The 21,930-nt window shown below is 38.9% G+C and overlaps 1 protein-coding gene and 1 long non-coding RNA gene across 7 annotated transcripts in view; one reads left to right on the forward strand and one right to left on the reverse strand.

Moving 5' to 3' along the window:
- On the forward strand, positions 1–11,997 carry TXNDC9 (thioredoxin domain containing 9). 4 transcript variants are annotated; one of them, XM_072951331.1, is made up of 6 exons: positions 1,113–1,526; positions 1,619–1,750; positions 2,831–3,049; positions 6,554–6,672; positions 9,451–9,705; positions 11,385–11,997. In XM_072951331.1, the coding sequence occupies exons 3-6, from the start codon at positions 2,861–2,863 to the stop codon at positions 11,500–11,502; spliced, it is 681 nt and encodes a 226-aa protein (XP_072807432.1). In that variant the 5' UTR covers positions 1,113–1,526; positions 1,619–1,750; positions 2,831–2,860; the 3' UTR covers positions 11,503–11,997. The 4 variants fall into 4 exon arrangements, with proteins under 4 accessions (XP_072807433.1, XP_006203945.1, XP_072807432.1 ...); XM_072951332.1 differs by lacking the exons at positions 1,113–1,526; positions 1,619–1,750 and adding an exon at positions 1–196; XM_006203883.4 differs by lacking the exons at positions 1,113–1,526; positions 1,619–1,750 and adding an exon at positions 717–882.
- LOC140689976 (uncharacterized) overlaps positions 10,525–21,930 on the reverse strand; it is a 27,600-nt gene continuing 16,194 nt past the window's right edge. For all 3 annotated transcript variants that reach the window (XR_012065126.1, XR_012065124.1, XR_012065125.1), the window contains one exon: positions 10,525–10,944. This is a non-coding gene — a long non-coding RNA (uncharacterized lncRNA). The remainder of the gene's footprint in view (positions 10,945–21,930) is intronic.

Below are 21,930 nucleotides of genomic sequence, written 5' to 3' on the forward strand. Positions count from 1 at the left end.
GAGTCGGAGCTCAGTCTCAAAGGCCGCCTTTGGGCTTCTCTTCCACCCTTCACCCTCTATACCTTTGTACTCTAAGCTACATGAGGTTCAGTAAAGAACCACAGTGAACCAGCGGTGAGCGGTCTGGGTGTTCCCAGCGGAGGTAGCTAAATCCGGGACAAAACTGGGTCCCTCAGTAAATTCCGTGAATTATGCGGTATGTACGGTTACAAAACAAACAAAAACCCTAAACAGGGACACTCCCATCCATTCCCCACAATCTTTACATTCAAAACGAGAGCAAGTTCTAAAACTTTGCGTTAGGGAAGTCACGAGGGAACCCGCTGGTGTTGTGTAAGTGCTCTGTATCCGGATCTGGACGATGATATGAGTGCTAACTGTGTAGAAACAAATCATGCTATATAAGTTACACTTCGAAGGGGAAAGTTCAAGAAACAGAATGGAAACGAAGTTGGGGCGTCACTCCCAAGCAAGATCGCAGCTATTTCATTTCTGATGTAACATTACGTGTACTGAGGCTCAGAGCCTAAGAAAGTTGACTCCAGGCTGAGCCCTAAGAAACTACAATGTCCAGCACACTTTGCTCCCTCGCCCTCTGGGCTGTTTACGCGGAGGGAGGGAAAGGATAGGGCACCTCGGCTTCCGGACGGCTGGGGCCGAGTGGGGATGAGAGCGCATGCGCAGAAGGCTCACCTCCGTCGCCCTCCCCCCTCCAACTTCCCGGGGAGTCGAGACTGTATCGCGTGAGGGTTGCAGCCAATGAGGAGGCGGAAGTGACGGCCGCTTCGGAGCCGCTCGCAGCCGCTGCGAGGGTGAAGCCAGAGTGGGTTGCTCTTTTGGAGGGGCTGTTTCCTCACTTCTCACTTATCACCGAGAGCTCAGGTGAGGCCGAAGGGGTGGTGTGAAAAAGCCGGCGGCGCGTCTCAGTGCTAGTGGACTCCCGGCTGGGGCGGGGGGGTGGGGCGCGGCTCGGACGCGGCTATCAGCGCGGCGGAGGCGGCTTTGGCGCATGCGCCCCGGCAGGCGTCGAAGTCGCTGGCCTCCCGGACTCCGCCTTCGTCTGTCCTCGGGGGCTCGGGCAGTGGCGGGGATGCTTTTGGGAAGTGACTGGTGTGCTGCTAAGGATGAGGGCCCATGGGTGTTCTGGCGGGTGCACGGTGGGGAATCAAGGAAATGGTTAAGTAATCTGAGGACAAGTTCCTGCTCACCATTCCGTTGAACTGAAAAAAAGCCTGTGGTTTGACGAATGAAGTTATCAGGATCGTTGCACCATCTCCTCTCCCCGTTTCTGCTTGCGGTCACCACCGCCACCACCACCTGCCCCCAGAACAGCTCTGATTAATCGCTTCTGCTTCTGGTTATCCCAGAATTAAATTCTGAGCTCAGCCCGTGAAACTTGAGGGAGAAGCCTCCGCTACGCCCCTTTAAGAACAGGTTCTGACGTGCAGCTCTATGTTTTAACATCCAGTTTTTTGCCTCATCTGGCCCCGATACGGAGCGTCACAGCCTTACGTTTTTCTTAGGAGGTAGGGAGTGTGAAATTCTCCATTTGAAATACAGCTCCTTTAAAATTTTGTAGTATTGATGAGGAACTTACATTTTGGTTTTTCAAACCCAGAAATCCTTTTGAAACTTAACAACAACGTGAACAAAAGCTAGGCACATGTTTCCTCAACCGTTGACAAATATTTTTTGAGCACCTGCTGTGTTCCAGGCACTGCTAGCTCCGGGAAAACAAAGATGAAATCAAGTACGCTTTTCAGCTCCTTTTCATATTAAAAAAAAAAAAGAACTTGAAACGAAGTTTGCAAGACGACTCTTTCTCGACAGTTTAGCGTTTATAGAGGATCTGGTGGGACCAGGCAGTGTGTCAGAAGCTGGGTGAATGAGTTCACAAGTTTATTCCGATTTTTGAAAGTGCTTCAGTAGTAGTTCCAAATGTATTGTAGTAAGTTAATTGAGATGCAACAGCCTCTTTGTTTGATCGGCAAACTGTAAGTCGAATTTCTGTGATAATAACCCAGGGGTACACAGAAAATCGCCATCTGATTGTTGCTGTTGAAAAAAAATACATTTAAAATACGTATTTGAGATCGTCCTTTCTAATCTGAATTAGATTCTATTTTCAAACTCCTGTCTTATAGAGGAGTGATGGAATAATCAATATTCTTTGTAATATTTGGAGTGTTATAGTTTGACATCAAAGTTAAGAACCCTGAGTATCAGTAAGTCAATACCAGTATCAATTTTTGTGGCCTCATAGACGTTACTGGATAATGGAAGAACAGGAATGGAAACTAAAGCTTAAGAACACCAGTCAGAGTTCTTCACATATGTTGTGATGAGCTCTCTTTGGAGTTAAACGAAAATCATTTAGGCAGAGTTGAAGCAAAGTTTGGTATGTATATGTGCAGGTAAAACCTCACTACAGTTCAACATTATCATCGTTCCCAGTCATTACTGCTTTTCTTCTCTTTTCCTTTGGTAAAGAACACTGATTATTATCAGTATATAGCACTTAGTTTAACTTCAGCTACCCATTGATTTCTGGTCTGGTGATGGTCACAAAGACCTGTCTTTGCTTTAGGATAGTAAAACACTAAATCCGAAGCACCTATACTTGGGTCTAAATCGTTTTGGCGTAGCGTGACTATAACCTGTTGAAAATCAAATTCTGAAACATTTAAGTAAAAATCCGTAATATGAAGTGCTTGGTTGTCAGCAGAACACTTTGTATGCTACAAATTATATACTTGCTAGCATTTCTGGAAATAAGAGAAAACTTAAGCATCTTATTTTTTTCCTCTAACTTTGTAAACCTTCTCCCCAGCATCCAGGCTGAATTGTACTGTTTAGAAGAATGGAGGCGACTGCATCTGTTGACATGTTTTCCAAAGTCCTGGAGAATCAGTTGCTTCAGACTACCAAACTAGTGGAAGAACACTTGGATTCGGAAATTCAGAAACTGGACCAGATGGATGAGGATGAATTGGAACGCCTCAAAGAAAAGAGACTTGAGGCACTAAGGAAAGCTCAACAGCAGAAACAAGTAACCTCTCTGCCCTGCTTTCTGAAATTGCCATAACAGTATGCTTCTAACAACTTATATATAACCGTGCTGCAGTAGCTACATTTCAGCCCTCAGTTTTTAGGTTTTTTTGACCTCAAAGTACCTAATGCTATTAAAAATTTCTCCAGAAGGGGAAAAAAACCCAAAAAATTAAGTTTTAAAGACATGTTCAGAATTAGCCTGACCAGTATATCCATCCATCATCAAGTGAAAGAAACACATGCCCAGGATAATTTTCTGAGCTCAGACTTGTGTGGTTGAGGACAGTGAACTGGGAAGAGCACTAGAGTGGTAGGAGTCAGTGGTTTCTCTTTCAGGTGGAGTTATGAGAAAGCCAATCATAATTTGGCCGTGCTCAAAGCAAACAAGATAAGACCTGTAAGGCAATTTTCTTTTTGAAAAAATTATTTCAGACATTTCCCATGTAACATTTAATCTTGTGGCTTATCTCTTCAAAAGAATGCATCTGGGTCATAAAGAAAGGCGGCCACAGCTTTGTCCTTGTCAGCCACTTAAACTGAGAGCATGGAACAAACTCGTAGTTGACAGGCTCTGATCAAAATCCATTGGGTTAAATTCTGTCAGTTGAATTTTGATGTTAAAAAATGGCTCCATTGGTATAAGTTACATTGAAAGACATTATCACCAACTCTGGTTCCTCTTCAGCTGGCTGTGATGAACACGTGAGCTTTTACTTCTCCTAAGAGACGGAGTTTTGTTTGTACTGCTTTATCGCATGTGTTTGACAGTGTTTATACCCTCACTGTTTGGAAGAATTGCTACAAAAAGGAAAGACTTCCATAACGCGACTGAGTTCCAATTTTTATATTTTGAGTTTTCTAAAATTGTATGTGTGTGTTTATACACACCTGTATACACACATTATATCTAGTTTTGAAACCAGGCTACTTCTCTTAATACTAATAATGATTTAAGGTTATATATTATGAGATTCTGCTACAAACTTGTATTTCACGATTACAGTTAGTATACTAATTGCTAATGCTCAACTGAAAATTGTCATAACTAGGATTTTTTTTGTAGAATGACTATGAGTCTATCTGATTTGCAGTGAAGGGCATACATTAATGTCTTAAATGAATTTGTGAGCAGTTAAAAACAATAGTCTGAATATTTATATTAAAAACCAAAGAGGGGAGGGTATAGCTCAGTTGGTGGAGTGCCTGCTTGGCATGCACGGTCCTGGGTTCAATCCCTGGTACCTCCATTTAAAAAAAAATTAAAAATAAATAAACCTAATTGCCTTCCCCCTCTCTCCTCCCCCGTAAAAGAGCTTAAAAAATAAAAACCAACTGAGGCAGGCAGGCTATAGGGCTTTTTAAAGTTAATACACAAGCCATTTTAACGTAAATTTGTCATAAAGTTACTCAGAGGGTCTTGTTTTACAGCTCCTATTGCATTTTAGTAGGTCTTTTTTTATTAACATCTTTTCTGAGGAAGTAGGCAAGAAGTTTTCATGGTTTTTATAAGTATTCTTTTTGAAAGAGCAGTACAGATTGCATAGTAATTTTGATTTGATTGCGTAGTAAACTTGACCCACGTGAGTACAAGGGAAGTCAGTGTGTACAGTGATGTGAGCACTTAATAGGCCTGTGCTAATCAGTATTCCTCAGCTGGCCACACACCTTTCTACTGTTACGGCAGCTGGAGACGTAGGACTTAGATGGGAGAGAAAGACAAGAGAAGCAGGAAGAGCCTGCTGGAGGCCTGGGGGAGAGCTAGGTGCTGCCCAGCTGCCTGGCCCTGGAGGGAGGCTGCACTGTGATCGCATCCAGCAGATCCCTGTGGGCACACGCTGTGTGAAAGGAACTAAGTGCGGGACTGGGAAGAGACGTGTGCGTTGATGGAGGTTCAGACTGGGCTTGCCTCCCTCTAAGGAACCTGGGCAGGTTTGGATCTTCAGCCTTTCGGTTAAATACTTGAGAACAAATAATGAAAAGAAATATCATTTTGGAAAAAACACTCTTTTAGGGCACATGTCATTGGTGAGGCAAGGAAAGAATCATGAAATGTCACATCATTAAGGGGTCATCCTTGAGAGTTTAAACTGTTTATAGAAGCTTTACCAAGGAAATAAGGAAAGATCAGGGCCTCCTGTAAGGGTCAGCTTGGTGTAAGCCAGTGTAGATAGACAGCAAAACAAGGAATGCAGTCTGGGCTGTGCTAGCGTTAAATCCAGGAGAAGAAAGGAGATGGCACTCCTGGCCCGCTGTAGTGGGATGACTTCTGGAGGGCTGCGTTCAGACTTCTGCCACGTGGATTCAGGAGGGCGTGGAGGAATGAGGCTGTGCAAGGATGCAGCCAGAAGAGTAAGAAATCTCGAAGTCATTTCACACGAGAAAGTCAAAAGCGCATGTTCAGTGTGAAGGGAGGACGTAGGCGACATAGGATATTTGAAGGGCTGACAGTTGAAAGAGACATTAGAACTTCTCTCTCTGATCTTAGGTCCACGCTGGGCTCCACAGACCAACGTTACGGACATATTACAGGCAGTGTGAGGAGACCTCTGTCACCCCTAGGAACAGCCGGGTACACGGACAGATGCTCTTGCAGCACGTGCGCCAGACACCGCCGTGGTTATTTTCATGTTGACTCTTTTCACTGTAATCAATGAGGTAGATGCTTTATGGTCTCCACTTTACAAATGAGAGTGAGACTCCGGTTATTAGGATTCATAGCCTAACAAGTGGTAGAGCGACTATTCAAGCCCAGCCCTTCTGCTTCCAAGTCCGGGGCTCCTTTTTATTAAAACCAGCTCCTGAGAAAGGAAATGAGCCACCAGTTGAGGTGACTAGCTTCCCGTCACAGGAACAGTTAAAGAAACCAAAATGTCTGTCATGTGGATGATAAGAGTTGTTGTATTGATTGGGAAAGTTGGATTCAATGACTTAAGGGTTCTTTGTTCCTGGACACCACGTAGGGAGACACCTTTTTCTTCCCAAGATACTACCCACTGGTAGCCAGTGTAGACGTTCCTGCCTCTCTGAGTCATCAACAGCAAACAGGGCTCCTGAGCTTCAGGCTGCAGTAACTCCCAACCCCACACCCCTCCCCCAAGGACCCATGGGGTTTATCTCATGAGCATTATTTTTAAAGCTTCATAGTAACTTCGAACAAATACTTCTGATTTTAGTAGGTCAGGTGCAAAGAAATTAAATAGATGTTGACATTCTAAATCTATCAAGTTAAATTTTTATTTTCAAAGTTCTAAGAGAACTTCTGTTTCAAGTTACCAAGACAGAGAATTGTCTTAAATACGAGCCATGCTGTGGAGGTAGTCATTGCCCACAGACTATCTTTGCATTGACACTAGAAATACAGGAAAGTAAATCACTAAAAGCAATTCATTTCTAAGATAAAATCCATTTGATTACAAAATATTATAGTGATTTGGACACAGAATGTAAAGTGATCTTGAAAGAGATATTTCAAATGTGTAATATTTCCCTTTCCTCCAATTAGGAATGGCTTTCGAAAGGACATGGGGAGTACAGAGAAATCCCTAGTGAGAGAGACTTTTTTCAAGAAGTCAAGGAGAGTAAAAAAGTGGTTTGCCATTTCTACAGAGACTCCACATTCAGGTAACTTTTTTTCCTTCAGTGACTGGTTTTGAATAAGGTGAGATTGTTGAATAGAGATATATACTGACTTGAGAGACATGAAGAAAAATATAAAAGGAACTCCTACTTTCTGAGTTGTTTCTTTATACTAGAAGTATGTATATTAAAGTTAAGCAATTATTAAAGGTTAACTTTCCAGTGACATACAAAAATATAAAGAATTGAAAATCAGTGTTTCCATAGAAATGGCTGTTTTTTCTGAATAATATTTTAGCTAATTTAAAAAATGTCTTAGACATATGCACTTAAATTTTTTATCAATGCAACAAGGAATCTACTTTTGTCCCTGCTGTATGGTCCAGCCACAGTACTGGGGATGGGGCCAACAACCTGAACACCAGCTCCAAATTCGGTCACTTCTTAACTAGCAGTTCACAAGGAGACAGCGGTTTGACCAAGCCTTTCACCAGAAGCACAGTTGGGACTGCCAGGATTGGCTTAGAAGGAGAAGAAAGTGATTTCTCTGAGACCAACCCAGGTCTGCAAGCCTCTCGTTGGAGGCAGATCCCTCATAAAGTGAAAATGACCCAGAAGAGGTCATATCTTAAACCAGAGGACTCAAGCCTTTTTTTTAAGCCCTCAAATTTGATTAGTTGTCAACATTTTTAAAATGTTTAATGTTGGCAACAAATCAAATTTCAGGATTTTTTTTTTAATCAGGTAACTTGATAACTAGAATTGTATGAAAGCAGTTTGCTGATGCCAAGTGGTACCTGTCTCCGCAGGCGCCCGCCAGTGCATACCCTCGGTTACTCACTGTTGTCTCAGTCCTACCCTCCTCTGGTTCCCTTAGCCAGCCTGGCCTTTATCTTTATCACCCAACAACTTGGTTACTGATTAACACCTTCCGGGGATTGATTGCCTGGGATTTATTGACTAAGAATATAAAATCGAAAGAAAATACTGAGATGGTGAAATCTCCCAGAAGGGAGAATGGGAAAGCGATTAGGAAGGTAAAAGGGCATCAGGGAAACCCTCTGCCATTTACACGATCACCTCCCACTGCTGCACATTCTTTAAGGTGCCAGCCTCAGACACACAGGACGAGGTGACGAGACATCAGTATAAGGTGGATAGTATTTGTTGACCTGTTAGATGTCTTTGCCCACTCACTAGATTATTAGTTCTGTGAAGGTAGAGAGTCTGCCTGTGTTGTGGCACACTGTGTTCCAGGTTCCCAGCCACAGAGCAGCACTGACCTCACATAGGAGGTGCTCGGTAAATCATTTGATGGATGTAGAAACAGTGCAGCTCCAGGGGTACTTACCCTACAACAAAACTGAAAAATCAAGAGTTAAATGAGTTTATACATGCAGATAGATATGAGTTTCTAGCACATAGCAGGCTAGAGCATTCATAATCACCCTTTGGGGTAAGTAGGTATAATTCCTGTGCTTCGTGCATGGACAGCAGGACTTGGCGAGGTTAGGTGACTTACCTAGTGTCATTCAGCTGCTAAATGATAAAAGAGAACTGGAATCCAGGTTTTAAGCCTAATGTTTTAACTACACTCTGATTGCTTTTTCTGGATTTTTAAAAAATGGATTAATTGACAAATGGGACACAGATCTGCTTAAAGTAGATTCCGTTCTTACTCCATTAAAACCATGGAGGTGACTTATTACAGATCTTCCAGAATGTATATTCTTATGTAATGGTTTATCATTGTTTGGAGCTTAAATCAAAAATCATTTATTAATTTGTTCTCTCCTATCATTTTTCGCTAAAACTAATTGCCACACTACATGGGTAATACATAAAAAGAATCACTTAGGAAAAGTAAGGAGGCATCAAGGTTATAAGAAACTCTCTGTACCCAAATCTAATTCAAGAAAAGCTATACCAAGAAGTACCCGAAAAGCCTGCTAGTAAAATCAGCTATGAAGCATTTGGTGTCTTGGTCATCGGAAAGAGTAGTTCTCAAACTTTATTGGGCATGAGAATCACTGGCATGTTTCTCAGCTCCCAGAGAATTTTGATTTATCTGTATATTTTAAAAATTGATTGTAATCATTACTTCTGGTTAAGAGCTACTGCTCAAAAGGATCATTACAGTAGCCTTGTCAACCCAGTGTTTCTGGGTTGTTTGTGAAGCAATTTAAAATATAATTTAAAGAAAGTGTCACTTTCCATTTTCCCTTTCAGGTGGCTTAATAAAGGTTACTGCTGGCATTTTTCATTTCTTTAGAACCATAATGACCATATTTGTAGCCCTTAACCTTAATATGCTTCTCACTGACAGAGTTGCACAGATAGAAGTGTACCTTCTCGGTGGTACCTTCAGTCTTTCTTAGTGACTTCCAAGTATGCCACCAGATGTACATTTCTGATTCTGAGAAGTGTCTCTTCTGAGTTCTGTCAAGTTCAGATTTGTCACCTTGTATGAGATGCCAGGGAGCATGCATAAGAGAGGTGACAACTTTTTTATTATTAACCATGAACATGACAACTTTGTGAACCACTTAAGACTTAAGGCATACGTTGAATACTTTGTTTTTTTTACAAATATCATTTAGGCAAATCTGAGTTCCTTAGAGTACTAGATTATAAGAGGTAGAAAACCAGGCAGCTGATCTATGACATAGAAGTGAGGTTACCTGACACAGGCAGAGGCTGGCTGCCGAATTCTGAGATCCAGAAAAATTTAAAAAATTAGGTGTGCCGTAATGATACTTACTTTGGAAAAGAAAAGAAGTCTGCCATTTGAGGCTTTGACTTTTCATGTGTTGTTGTTTACAGGTGTAAAATACTAGACAGGCATTTGGTGATCTTGTCCAAGAAGCACCTTGAGACCAAATTTTTGAAGCTGAATGTGGAAAAAGCACCTTTCCTTTGTGAGAGACTGCGTATCAAAGTCATTCCCACACTAGCACTGGTAAAAGATGGAAAAACACAAGATTTTGTTGTTGGATTTTCTGACCTAGGAAATACAGACGACTTCAGCACAGAAACTTTAGAATGGAGACTGGGTTGTTCTGACATTCTCAATTACAGGTAACTTTTAGCAAACTATCAATTTATTTTAATTCACATACTTAGTTATATTTTTAGAGAATGTTTTAATGTTAACATATATTTTATGTTTAATGTTAACATATATTTTATGGAACTAAGACTTTAGCTGAGATGGGAAAAGAACTTTACCAAGGGAAAGCTTATTTCTTAAAAGTGTCCATTAGCATCGTCTTACAGCAGAATCAGAGTTATCACCCATATTCCTCAGTTTTAAACATTTTATATTTGCTTTTTCATTGTCTTTCTAGATACATAAAAAATTTTTTTCAGAACCATTTGATCGGATGTGGTAGATGTATTGTCCCTTTCCTCCTAAATATTTCTGTGTGCATTTCCTAAGAACAAAGACATTCTTATACAACCACAGTACAGTTGTTAAAACAGGAAATACATAATTTACAGACTTCATTCAAATTCTACCATCGTCCCAATAACCTCTTCCATACTGAAAAAATGGGTTGCATATCCTTGGTATGTGTTTTTAGTTTCATTAACCTGTAGCAACTTGTTACCTTCCTTTGTTTTTCAATACTCTAACATTTTGGAAGAGTACAAGCTAGCTATTTTGTAGAGCATCCCCCAGTTTGTGTTCGTCTAATGTTTCAAAATTAGATTCAGATTATACACTTTTCCCACGGGTGTAATCCGAAAGTGGTGGTGTATTCTGCCTTCTCGGTACATCGTATCGGGGGTAGATGATGGTTTGCCTCATTTCTGGTGGTGATAACTGGTTAACCCGTGCTCAGTTGTCTACCGAGCCAACTGGGGATTTAAGGAAGAACTTCTCCACACCCCACATTAACTTACTTTTTCATTTATTTCTATTAGAATGAATGGGCTGTGGATTATTTTATTCAGTGGGCTGTAGTCTGTTACTGTTATTATTTACTTTGAAGTTCACATCGCCTCAGATTTGGCCAGTGAGAACCCCTCTCACACTGTCTTCTGTGTCCTTCTGACGTGTCCCCATAAACCTTTGAGCACTTTCTTTCTGGCGCAGACGAGATCCTTTCGGGGCCTCGTGTTGTGCTCTCCATAGGAACTGGCTGTTTCTCTCGGAAGCCATGGTTTCTTTCAGTGGCAAGTGGTATCTCAAAACCAAGACCTAGATGCTCGGAATATTTCCAGGTATTTTTGAAATAGTTGTCAGGCATCATTGAAAAGAGATTCATACTAACTCTTGGTTAATGATGATGAATTCCATGGGTTTGTTGGTATCTATAGAGACCGAAACATTCAAAGATGTTAAACAGGAGCAAACGAATCATAACAGGCTATCAGAACTAGAGCCTGACTTCTCTGCCATTCTCACAGTCAACAAGAATCTAATACGGGTTCAGCATATCCAAAATGGATGAAATTCCTTCTGTGCTTTTCAGTCAGAAATTCAGTTGGTGCATCCTGTGAAATGTTAACTAGTAATTAATGGTAAGGAAAGGAAACATTAATCTAAAGCATTTAGTAATACAAAATAAGGTTTAAAACTGTTAATCATCAGCATGAATAATGTACCTCTTCCTTGACACTGACATTTTAAAGAAAATTATACTCCGTTCCACATGTTACAGTGAGGAAAGATAGATTTTTAATGCAGTTTGGTGTACCAGCTGTACTGAATCATAAAGAATAAATGCTTTTCAAATTTGCTTTGTTTTTAGTGGAAATTTAATGGAGCCACCATTTCAGAGCCAAAAGAAATTTGGAACAAACTTCACAAAGCTGGAAAAGAAAACTATTCGAGGAAAGAAATATGATTCAGACTCTGATGATGATTAGAGAGCAGTTATAATCCTTTGTAAATCGTCTTTTTATTTCTGCTTTCTTCACAATTAGATGTGTTTTCTAAATTCTGTTGATTTCAATACATTGATCTTCTGACGGTCACATTCTAGAGTTTTATGCAGTTGCATCACATTGAAAGACGTCTTTAATCTTTTCTGTGTAGCAGCTCATGTTTAAATTGAGGAAAACTTCTGAGTTCGAAAATTACTGGGGGAGGGTCTGGATTCTCTATTTTTGAGATTGGTTTTATCACAGTATGATTCTTACGTTTTTATACCATTCACAATTGTGTTTTTAACGTACTGGATTGGAAATAGAAATTCAGCAGACTATTCCAGGACTAATTCTTAATCAGCATTATTTACTTTCCACAAGAGGTTAAGTAACATTTCCTGGTGTGAACAGACTGCACTTGTAAATGAATTAGAAACACTCCTTACTTCTGGAATATATTTAAATAACTATTAAAAAGGGTTTATTTATTCTGTACTCTGCATGTTGTTGTTGAATCAGCTGATAGAAGCAGATAGCTTTTTCAGGTTGTGAACATATTGCCTTATTTAAAGCGTTCTGATCGCTTGTATTTTAAGACATGTATTAAATAATCAAGAAGGCCTTTTGAAATGGCAATAAGAGGAGATCTATAGACCCCCCCAGTGAAACAACTATAATTGGTAAATATTGTTTTTTTAATTAAAGTCTCTAGAAATTGTCATAAGAGCATACAGCAAACAAAAACATTTATCCAAAGAATAGTGAGTCTGTGTGGCATTTGAGTCATGTTCCTGCCCCCTTCCTCCCCTCCAGCTCCCAATCTTGGCCTTCAGTTTATCCCCTGGAGGAGCAGACTAGTAGCATCTCTCATTCCCCCAAGCTCTGTGTTGCAGAAGCTCTGTTCTAAGTAACAGTAGTAAAGAAGTCTGGAGCTTCCTTCCTCCACCCAGTCCCCACTTGTAGCACAGAATACATACCCCAGGAAAGGCAGACCAAGGATACTGTCTTCTAATCACTGCTGCCCCAGCTTACTCATAACTAGAGCAGTGGTGATTAGGGTGGAGGGTCCATGCAAGGAGAGGCAGGCAGAGAAGACCACCTGCTGCCCTACTGATAGGCCGCAAAGTGCTAGAAGAAAAGGCTCCTAGAAATGCAGGCTGCCCTCCCCCTCCCCAGCTCTGGGGCAGTAGCACAAGGTTCTGTCCAGTGAGAGATGTAAGCTGTAAAAACAGCTTCCAGAGCATTCCCTAAAGGGACTGACTTTATTTAGAATAGAGGGAGAGAAGTTGAAGCCTAAGGGTGCTGCTGTAAACATGGGAGATTTGAAGAGGGGTCAGGGGAGAGAAGAGGAGACTGGTGTTGCCATGACAGCAACAAGTCAAAGGGAAGACCAGTGAGAAGTTGCGTACGATAGAACGAAAGGGGCAGCCCAGAGCAGTCCTAGGGTAACAAGCCTCAAAGGCTACAAGAACCTGAATTTAATTGGCTCAAACCGTGGCAATGTATGTCCCAGGGCATTGTCAAATAATAGAGGGGTCCACTGGCAGTGGGTGTTGATAGCAGGACATGGTAACAGAGGCAGAACAATTGTAGAATTCCTACAAGGAGCTCAGGGAAAGAGAGGGAGAGCCCTCCTAACGCTGCTGTCCTCGGGCGAGGGGCGGAGTCAGGGCAGCTGCGTCACATCCAGGCTGCACACTCTGCAGAGGAATATCAGGGTAATTCAGGGTAAGTGGATCTAACCGAAATGGTCCAGCTGAGGCACTAAACAAGCAAGCAGGCCCTTGAGGAGAAGGGAGTATGGGTCTCCAGAACTGCTGTATTATCTAAAATACCCAGTTTTGAACAACAACAAAAGTTAGAAGATCTGCAAAGAAACAGGAAAGTGTGACTGGGCGGGAGGGGAGCAATCCAAAAAAGTGCCTTTGAATGGGCCCAGATGTTAGAAGACACAACATCTCTAAGTAGCTAGTACATACATTTTTAAATACTAAAACCATGCTGGAGGTAAAGGAAGGTATAGTATTCCATCAGATAAATAATAGTAATACAGATAGAAATTATTTTTAAAGAGTTGAATGGAGATCTCTGGACTTAGAAAGGTACAGTAATTGCAATGAAAGATTCGTTAGAGGGACTCACTGGTGGCTTTCACTTGCAATAGAAAGAATCAGAAAATGAGGATATTAATTGCTATAGATAATGCCATCAGAAGGACAGGAGGGGAAAGGGAAGAAAAATAAGCAGCTTCAGAGAAATAGGGAACATCAACATATATGTAATGGCAGTGCCAGAAGGAGAGGAGGAAGAAGTCAGTGGAAAGATTACTAGAAGAAACAATGCCTAAAAATCCCAAATTTGATGGAAAAAAATCAATCCAAGAAGTTCAGCAGATTCTTAAAGTAAAATGATCCACAACCAGACATGTCAGAATAAAAATGTTGAAAGAGAAAAATCTTGGGAAAAAAAGGAAAATCACTCATCATGCACAAGAAACTCCATTAGGATTAACAATTGTCTCATCAGAAACAGTGAGGACCTAAGGCAGTGGAATGACATACAAAGTGCTGAGTAAAGAAGAAGCTCAACCAAGCATCTTACAACAAAACTATCTTTCAGAAATGAAGGCAAAATGACACATTTGGATTTTAATGTACAAGAAATGCTAAACTAAGTTTTCTGTCTAAAAGGTAGTGAGACCACACAATAATTCAAATCTGAACGAAAAACGATGCCAATAAAGGTAATTATATAAGCAATTACAAAAGACATTGCAATGATCTATTTTCCCCTCTTTCAGCTGACTTAAAAGCAATTCTGTAAAACAATATTTATATAATTGTATTGTACCTATGACATATAGAAATGTCTGTGACTACAACACCATAAAGCAGGTGGGAGCAAATATTTCATATTTAAATAAACCACATAAAGAAGGATAAGCAATTGTAAATTTAAAGGTTAATATAAAAATCTAAATATTTATGTTCATTCAACTATTTTAAACAAAAATAACTTTTAAAAAAGTATTATATGCTTAACATATAGCGATGCAATATGTATAAAAAGGGGAAAGGGGTTAGAGCTTTATAGGGGTACATTTCACCAGAATTAAATTGCTATAAAGCTAAAGCAGATACTGACAAGATGTATATTGCAGATCCTGGAGTATTCACTAAGAAAATAATTCCCAAAATATACAAAGAAAATGAAAGAAATTAAAATATTACACTAGAAAATTTTTACTTGAGAAAGAAACCACAAAAAGAACAAAGGAACAAAGAAGATACATACAGAAAACAAAAGCTGAAATGACATACTCTTCACATGGTCGGGTTTATGTAACACTACATGTGAGCAGTTAAACAATCATTAGGTAAATATTGTCAGGCTGAATTACAAAAACAAGATTCAACTATAGTCTATCCACAAGACACACTTTAGAATCAAAGGTAAAAGTACAATGAAAAAGCTGTGCCGTGCAAACGCCAATCATCCGAGAGCTGGAGTGGCTAAATTAATGGACCAAATAGAAAATTGACACAAAAATCAATTGAAAACAAAGACTTACTACAGATAAAGGGGGTAGTTTTATGATAGAAGAGAATTCGAGAAGTTGTAACAATTGTAAACATCTCTACACCTCACAATGGAGCCCATAAATTTTGATAATTCTGTATTTTGCTATAAGAACTCTGAAGCAGAACTTGACAGAACTGAGGAAGAAATAGACAATTCTGCAATAAAAGTCTGAGACATGACCCATCACCCACCTTTAAATAATGAATAGGAAAAACAAGGGAGAAAACCCACAAAGAAATAAAAGACTTGAACAGCAAAGCAAATCAACTACACTTAACACTTCTATAGAACATTCACACCATAGCACAATCCATGGAAAATTCTCCAATATAAACCATGTGCCAGGTAATAAACAAGCTTCAGTAAGTTGAAAAATATTAAAGTCATAAAAGGCATGTTCTCTGTAATGGAATGAAATAAGTAAAAAATATGGGAAATTCAAAAATACGTAGAATTGAATGCACTCCTTTATAACCAAAAGTCTAAGGAAAAAAAAATTTTAGGGAAGCCTTTCAAATAATTGAAAATAAAAATGCAGCATACCAAAGCTTATGGAATGCCACTAAAGAATCATTTATAGAGAAATTTGTAGCAGTAAACACCTAATTAAGATAAAAAGATCTCAAGTCAGTGATCTTCCACCTTAAAACATGTTAAAAGAAAAAACTAACCCTAACCCCCCAACCAAAGTGGGGGAGGGTGGGAACTTAGATCAAAACTATAGTAATCAAAAATGTACCAGCACAAAGTAGACACAGATCAATGGAACAGGATAGAAAGCCCAGAAATAAACCCACACATTTATTGTCAATTAATCTATGATAAAGGAGGCAAGAACATACAATGGAGAAAAGACAGTCTCTTCAGTAAATGGTGCTGGGAAAATTAGCTACATGCAAAAGAATCAAAATGGACTACTTTCACCATATAAAGAAATAAACTCAAAATGGGTTAAAGACAAATATAAGACCTGAAACCACAAAACTCCTAGTAGGAAACATAGGAATTATACTTTTTGATGTCAGTCTTAGCAGTATTGTTCTGGAGACAACTCCTCAGTTAAGGGAAACAAAAGCAAAAAACAACTATATTTTGCACAGTGAGGAAAGAAGTTTCAATTAAATGAAAAGGCAGCCTGCTGAAGGGTAGAACATATTTGCAAATGATATATCCGATAAGGGGTTAATAGTTAAAATATACAAAGAACTCAACATCAAAAAAACAAGCCTCCCTATTTTAAAAATGGGCAGAGAATCTAAATAGTAATTTTCCAAAGAAGATATCCAGATGGCCAACATCACTAATCATCAAGGAGATGAAAATAAAAACCACAATGAAATATTACCTCACACTTGCTACAATGGCTATTATCAAAAAGACAACAAATAAGTATTGGTGAGAATGTGGAGAAAAGGGAACCTTCGTGCACTCTCCTTGGGAATGTAAATTGGAACAGCCGCTATGGAAAACATGGAGTTTCCTCAAAAAATTAAAAAACAGAACTACCATACGATCCAGCAGTTCCACTTCTGGGTATTTTTCTGAAGAAAACAAAAACATTAATTTGAAAAGATACATGCACCCCTATGGTCACTGCAGCATGACTTACAGCAGCCAAGATATGGAAGCAACTGAGGTGTCCAAAAATAGATGAATGGCTCAAGAAGTGGTGTATATATGTAATGGGATATTATTCAGGCATAACTCTTACCATTTGCGACAACATAGCTCGACCTAGAGGGTATTCTACCAAGTGAAATAAGGCAGACAGAGAAGGATAAATACCATATGATTTCACTTACATGTGGCATCCAAAAAACAAAGCAAATATAAAACAGAAACAGACTCATAGATACAAAGAACAAACTAGTGGTTGCCAGAGGGGGGGAGGAGGAGGGATGAGTGAAATAGGTGACTGAGATTAAGTACAAACCTCCAGTTATAAAAAAAAAGTCTTGGGATGTAATGCACAGCATAGAGAATACAGTCAATAATATTATAATAACTTTGTATGGTGACAGTAGCTGGAGTTATTATGGTGGTCATTTTATAATCCATAAAAATATCAAATCACTATGTTATATACCTGAAACTAATATAATATTGTAAGTCAATTATACTTCAAGTTTTTAAATAAAGCAACTTTTATTCAAGGTTAATTAATTTCACAAATATTTATTTTGACAATTTGCAATGCATTTTTCTAGGTGTTGAGGATAAAACGAATTTTAAATGTAAAAATAATTTGTTAGTTGTAAGAAATAGAAACAAGATACTCATCTAGTTAAACATAATCCTACAAGTACCATCCATAGGGTCTTAACAATGCTTTTGAAATGTACACATTTGTAAGATAAACTTAACTGACAAATGTGAATCAGAATAATTTCAAGAACAAGCAGAAAACATCAGTGCCTACAAACATACTTAGCAATTGAAATAATAGGAGAAAAACCACTTTTCCTCAATATAGTCTGAACTACACAAAAAACACGTCTTAGAGATAATTACTATATGTGAAACATTTCAAGTCATTTTTGTAGCTCTCTTTGGATAAACCAATGTTTATATAAATAAACACCTATTCCAAAAAAATAGACAGTGACAAGTGCCGACAAAGATGTGTGGAAAGCGGACCTTCACGCATTGCTGGTGGCATTGTAAAATGATGCAGTCACTTTAAAATACAGTTTGGCAGTCCTTCAAAAATTATATATAGAGTTACCATATGACCAAACACTTTCACTCAAATGTAACTATCTATATACATTCACACAAGAGAACTAAACATTTATATTCACATAAGAACTTATAAATAAATGTTGATGACAGCATTATTCAAAATAGCTCAACATTAGAAACAGCCTCAATGTCAATGCATAAATTAAATGTGATATATCCATACAATGGAATCATATTTGGCAATAGAAAGGAATAAAGTACTGATATGTGCTATAACATGGATAAATCAAAAACATTATGCTAAGTTAAGGAAACCAGTCATAAAAGACTATATGTTGTATGATCTTGTTTATATGAAATGTCCAGAAAACTCAGGTCTATAGGAACAGAAAGTAAATTAATGTTGCATAAGACAGGGCTTGTCCTGGGATAGGAAGCGATGGATGTTGAGTGTGGGGTTTCTTTTGGGTTAATGAAAATGTTCTAAAATTGATTTGTTGATGGTTGCAGAAATCTGTGAAGACACTAAGTACACTTTAAAGGATGACTTCTATGTGTTGTGAATTACATTTCCATAATGCATTTGAAGATGATAGAAACTGTAAAGGAACAGCAAAGTGAACAGTTGGAAGAGCCATAAACAACAAGACAACAAGAGGATATGAAAAAGAGCTGACAGAGTTCAGGGAAGTATTAAAAATAAAAATATTCTATGAGTGAAAATAAAGCTAGAAGCAATACAGGGGGAAATATACAATAGAGATAAAAGGACTCTTTAGAAAAAGTGTTAAATATGGAAGCCAGGCAAACAAGATCCACCATAATTATAATTAAGAGTCTATGAAGAAGAAAACCAAAGAAACTGAATAGGGAAAAATTCCCCAAATTGTAATTAAATAAAACTTCATTGAAATAAAAAAAGATTTAAAAGTACGTATTGGAAAGGCATCCAAATACTTAGTAAAACTGACCCAGAATGGCCAAGACTGATAGTCTCATAAAACTATTGGCTTTTGAAAGAGAAAAAGAAAGTAAAGTTTTGTTTATTCAGGCAGAGACCAGATCGCTTAATATAGGAAAGAAAATTGGGTTGGCATTGGAATTTTATCTGCCACACTTTATGCCAAAAAGGCATATTTAATATATTTAGAGGGGAAAATATAAAACAAGGATTTTATATTTTAGCCAACTAAACTTTAAGTAAAAAAACCATACATAAAAGTATGATTATGCATGAATCAGATAATATTGTAATGAGTAACCTGCTAAACAACAAACTTGAGACAACCAGAAAATGGTTGTAGAAATTCTAATACGAGGCTTTTGGAAGTATTGAATGTATATACCTATAAAACCAGTCCAATTCTGGTCAGCAAGAATGGCAGAGTGGGCAGCTCCAAGGGCCCAACCCCCACCCCTAAAATTTAAAAAAAAAAAAGCAAAAACTGTCAGAATCAACTTTGTCATAACTATAGAAAACAACCAAAAGTTAACATCAAAGGAAACACTGAATCAAGAAAAAGACAATCTAAAAACCAAGGAAAGCTTTGTGCCATTTTTATTTGCCTTTGCCCCATCCTTTCCTGGAATCTGTGGTGGTCTTGTAGAGAGCAGCCTTTGCCCCCAGTGTGGGGCCCTGACCCCCGATGCTGGAAGGAGCAGAGCAGACATTATCTGCAAAGCATTGTTTGTTCTAACCTATCGAGGAGCTACCTGAAGGACTGAAAGAGGGAATTTGCCTTGTTTTGCCCGACTCAGAACTCAAGGAAGAAAAGCAGCAGGCATTCCTTAAAGCCTTGGTAAGGTACATAAGCAAACCTCAAGCCACCTGGAGCAAACGATCACGGTGGAAGTGTACAACAGAGCACCAAAGCCTGGGAGGAAAACCCACGGGGAGAGCTTCTGGAGGAAAATTAGGACATTCAAAACCACACCTTAGAAGTGAGGAATTTCAAAAGTCATGTGCATGCCCAAGGCAAGACGCATGGTCTGCAAGGACTTGAGAAGACTAAGTTCCACCTCTGGCTGATCTCTATGTTTAGTGAAAGCAAGACGTGAGGGCTAAGTCAGAGTTATTGACAGCCTGACCAAGCATTGCACAAGTACCCCAGCTCAGAGCCATTCTGCAGAGTGACAGAGGCTTTTATTTCTGTCCTTTTTCCCTCTTCTCCCTTTCCTTTTTGATGTTCAAGGAAATCTCTGTTAAAAAAACAAATGCACTAGCTGAACACAGCTAAGGGTTCGGAAACTTCAGAGACCACACATGACGAGCAAATACAAAATGGTTTAGAGAAGTTACTAAACAGCTGAACATGCAACGTGCAAAAAAGCACACTGGGAAGAATGAGGAATCTGGTTTCCTGAGTTTTCACATTATAATATTAAAAATTTCCACCCTCAACAAAAAATTATGAAACATGCAAAAAGCAAGAGAGTATGGCCCATTCACGGAAGTTGACAGAAACTGTCCACGAGGAAGCACAAGCAACGGACTAGTAGCTAGACCGACTTTAAATCAACGGATCTAAATATGCTAAAACACTTTAAGGAAAACATGGACAAAGAGCTAAAGGAAACAAGGAGAATAAAGTATAAACAAACAGAAGGCCAAAAAAAATGTAAGTTGTAAAAAGAAACCATAAAAAAGTTATGGAGCTGAAAAGTACAAAAACTAAAATGGAAAACTTACTAGAGTGTTTCCATGCAGGTTTTAGCAAGCAGAAGGAAGAACTGGTGGGTTTAAAGATGGTCTATTGAAATTATCTAGTCCGAGAAAGAAAAAATGAAGAAAAATGAACTGGGCCGAACAGACCCGTGGCCCTCCATCAACCACACACCAACATACACATTAATGAGAATTTCAAAGAAAGGTAGGAAGAATATTTAGAGAAATAATGGCTGAAAATTTCCCAAATTTGATAAAAGACACATTTAGGAAGCTCAATAAATTCAAGGAGGATACACACAAGGAGATCCATGCTAAGACATCCATGCTATGATGCATTATAATCGAAACTGTTGAAAACCAACAACAAAGAGAGAACCTTGAAAGCAGAGCCATCATGCACAAGGAATCCTCAATGATATAACAAATTCCTAATCAAAAACCATGGAGCCCGGAAACCAAAAGAGAACTGAGATGGTTCTACCAATATCAGACAAAACAGATGTAAGTCAAAAACTTACAAGAGACAGGAAAGGACATCAAGTTCATCAAGAAGATTTAACAATTATAAACATATGCCCCGAACAACAAAACCCCAAAATAATGAAGCAAACTTTGGCAGAATTAGAGAAATAAACATTTCTAAAACAACAGTTAGAGACTACCATAATGGATAGGACAATTAGACAGAAATGAAATAAAGGATTTTAGCAACATTGTAAACCAACTAGACCTCACAGACATCTGTACAGCGCTCCACCCAGCAAGAGCAGAGCATACGTTCTTCTCAAGTGCACATAAGACCTGCTCCAAAATAGCCCATATTTTAGACCACAAAACAATTTAATAAATTTTAAAAGACCAAAATCATACAAAGTATCTTCTGTACCCAAATGAAATGAAGCTGGAAATTAACAAGAGGAAAACTGGAAAATATACAAATACATAGAAATTAAACAATACACGCTTAACAAGAAGACAAAAAGAAGAATCACAAGGGAAATATGAAAATATTTAGAGATAAATGGACACAAACATACCATACCTTGTGGGAGGTCAATGGGAAATTTGTAACAGTAAACACATTTATAAAAGGGAGACTTCCCATTTCTGGTCCAGCATGTAAGAAGCTTGGACGTCAGCACTTTATCCAAACAACAAGTAAAAAGCTAAAGAAACTGAAAAAACAACTACTCTCCTTAGATTCCTAAGAGAAGTTAGGTCACAGGGCAAGCCACTGTCCCTAAAATTAGACAGACCCACAGGAATATAGAGAATCACAACTTACTGGAGCAGCAATCTCTTTGGGAACCCGTGCCAGGGTTGGGAGACCTGAACTGTAGTTGACGAATTTCTGGAGACTCAGGGTGGACAACTCTGAGAGTTAAATTAAAACCTCCATGGAGACTCATTCATCAGGGGGAGAGGGGGCCCCACCCTTGTGTGAGTTTTACCTCCTGGATCTCCACCGTCATGATCAATGGATGATCAGTCACCAT

Source organism: Vicugna pacos, chromosome 28 (assembly GCF_048564905.1).
Source record: "Vicugna pacos chromosome 28, VicPac4, whole genome shotgun sequence".
In the NCBI taxonomy this organism is placed as follows: domain Eukaryota; kingdom Metazoa; phylum Chordata; class Mammalia; order Artiodactyla; family Camelidae; genus Vicugna; species Vicugna pacos.

Coding starts and splice junctions, on each gene's coding strand:
- TXNDC9 (XM_072951332.1), top strand. CDS start 2,861: ATGGAGGCGACTGCATCTGTTGACATGTTTTCCAAAGTCCTGGAGAAT. Junction 6,673..9,450: donor TACAGAGACTCCACATTCAG/GTAACTTTTTTT, acceptor TGTTGTTTACAG/GTGTAAAATACTAGACAGGC. Junction 9,706..11,384: donor TCTGACATTCTCAATTACAG/GTAACTTTTAGC, acceptor CTTTGTTTTTAG/TGGAAATTTAATGGAGCCAC.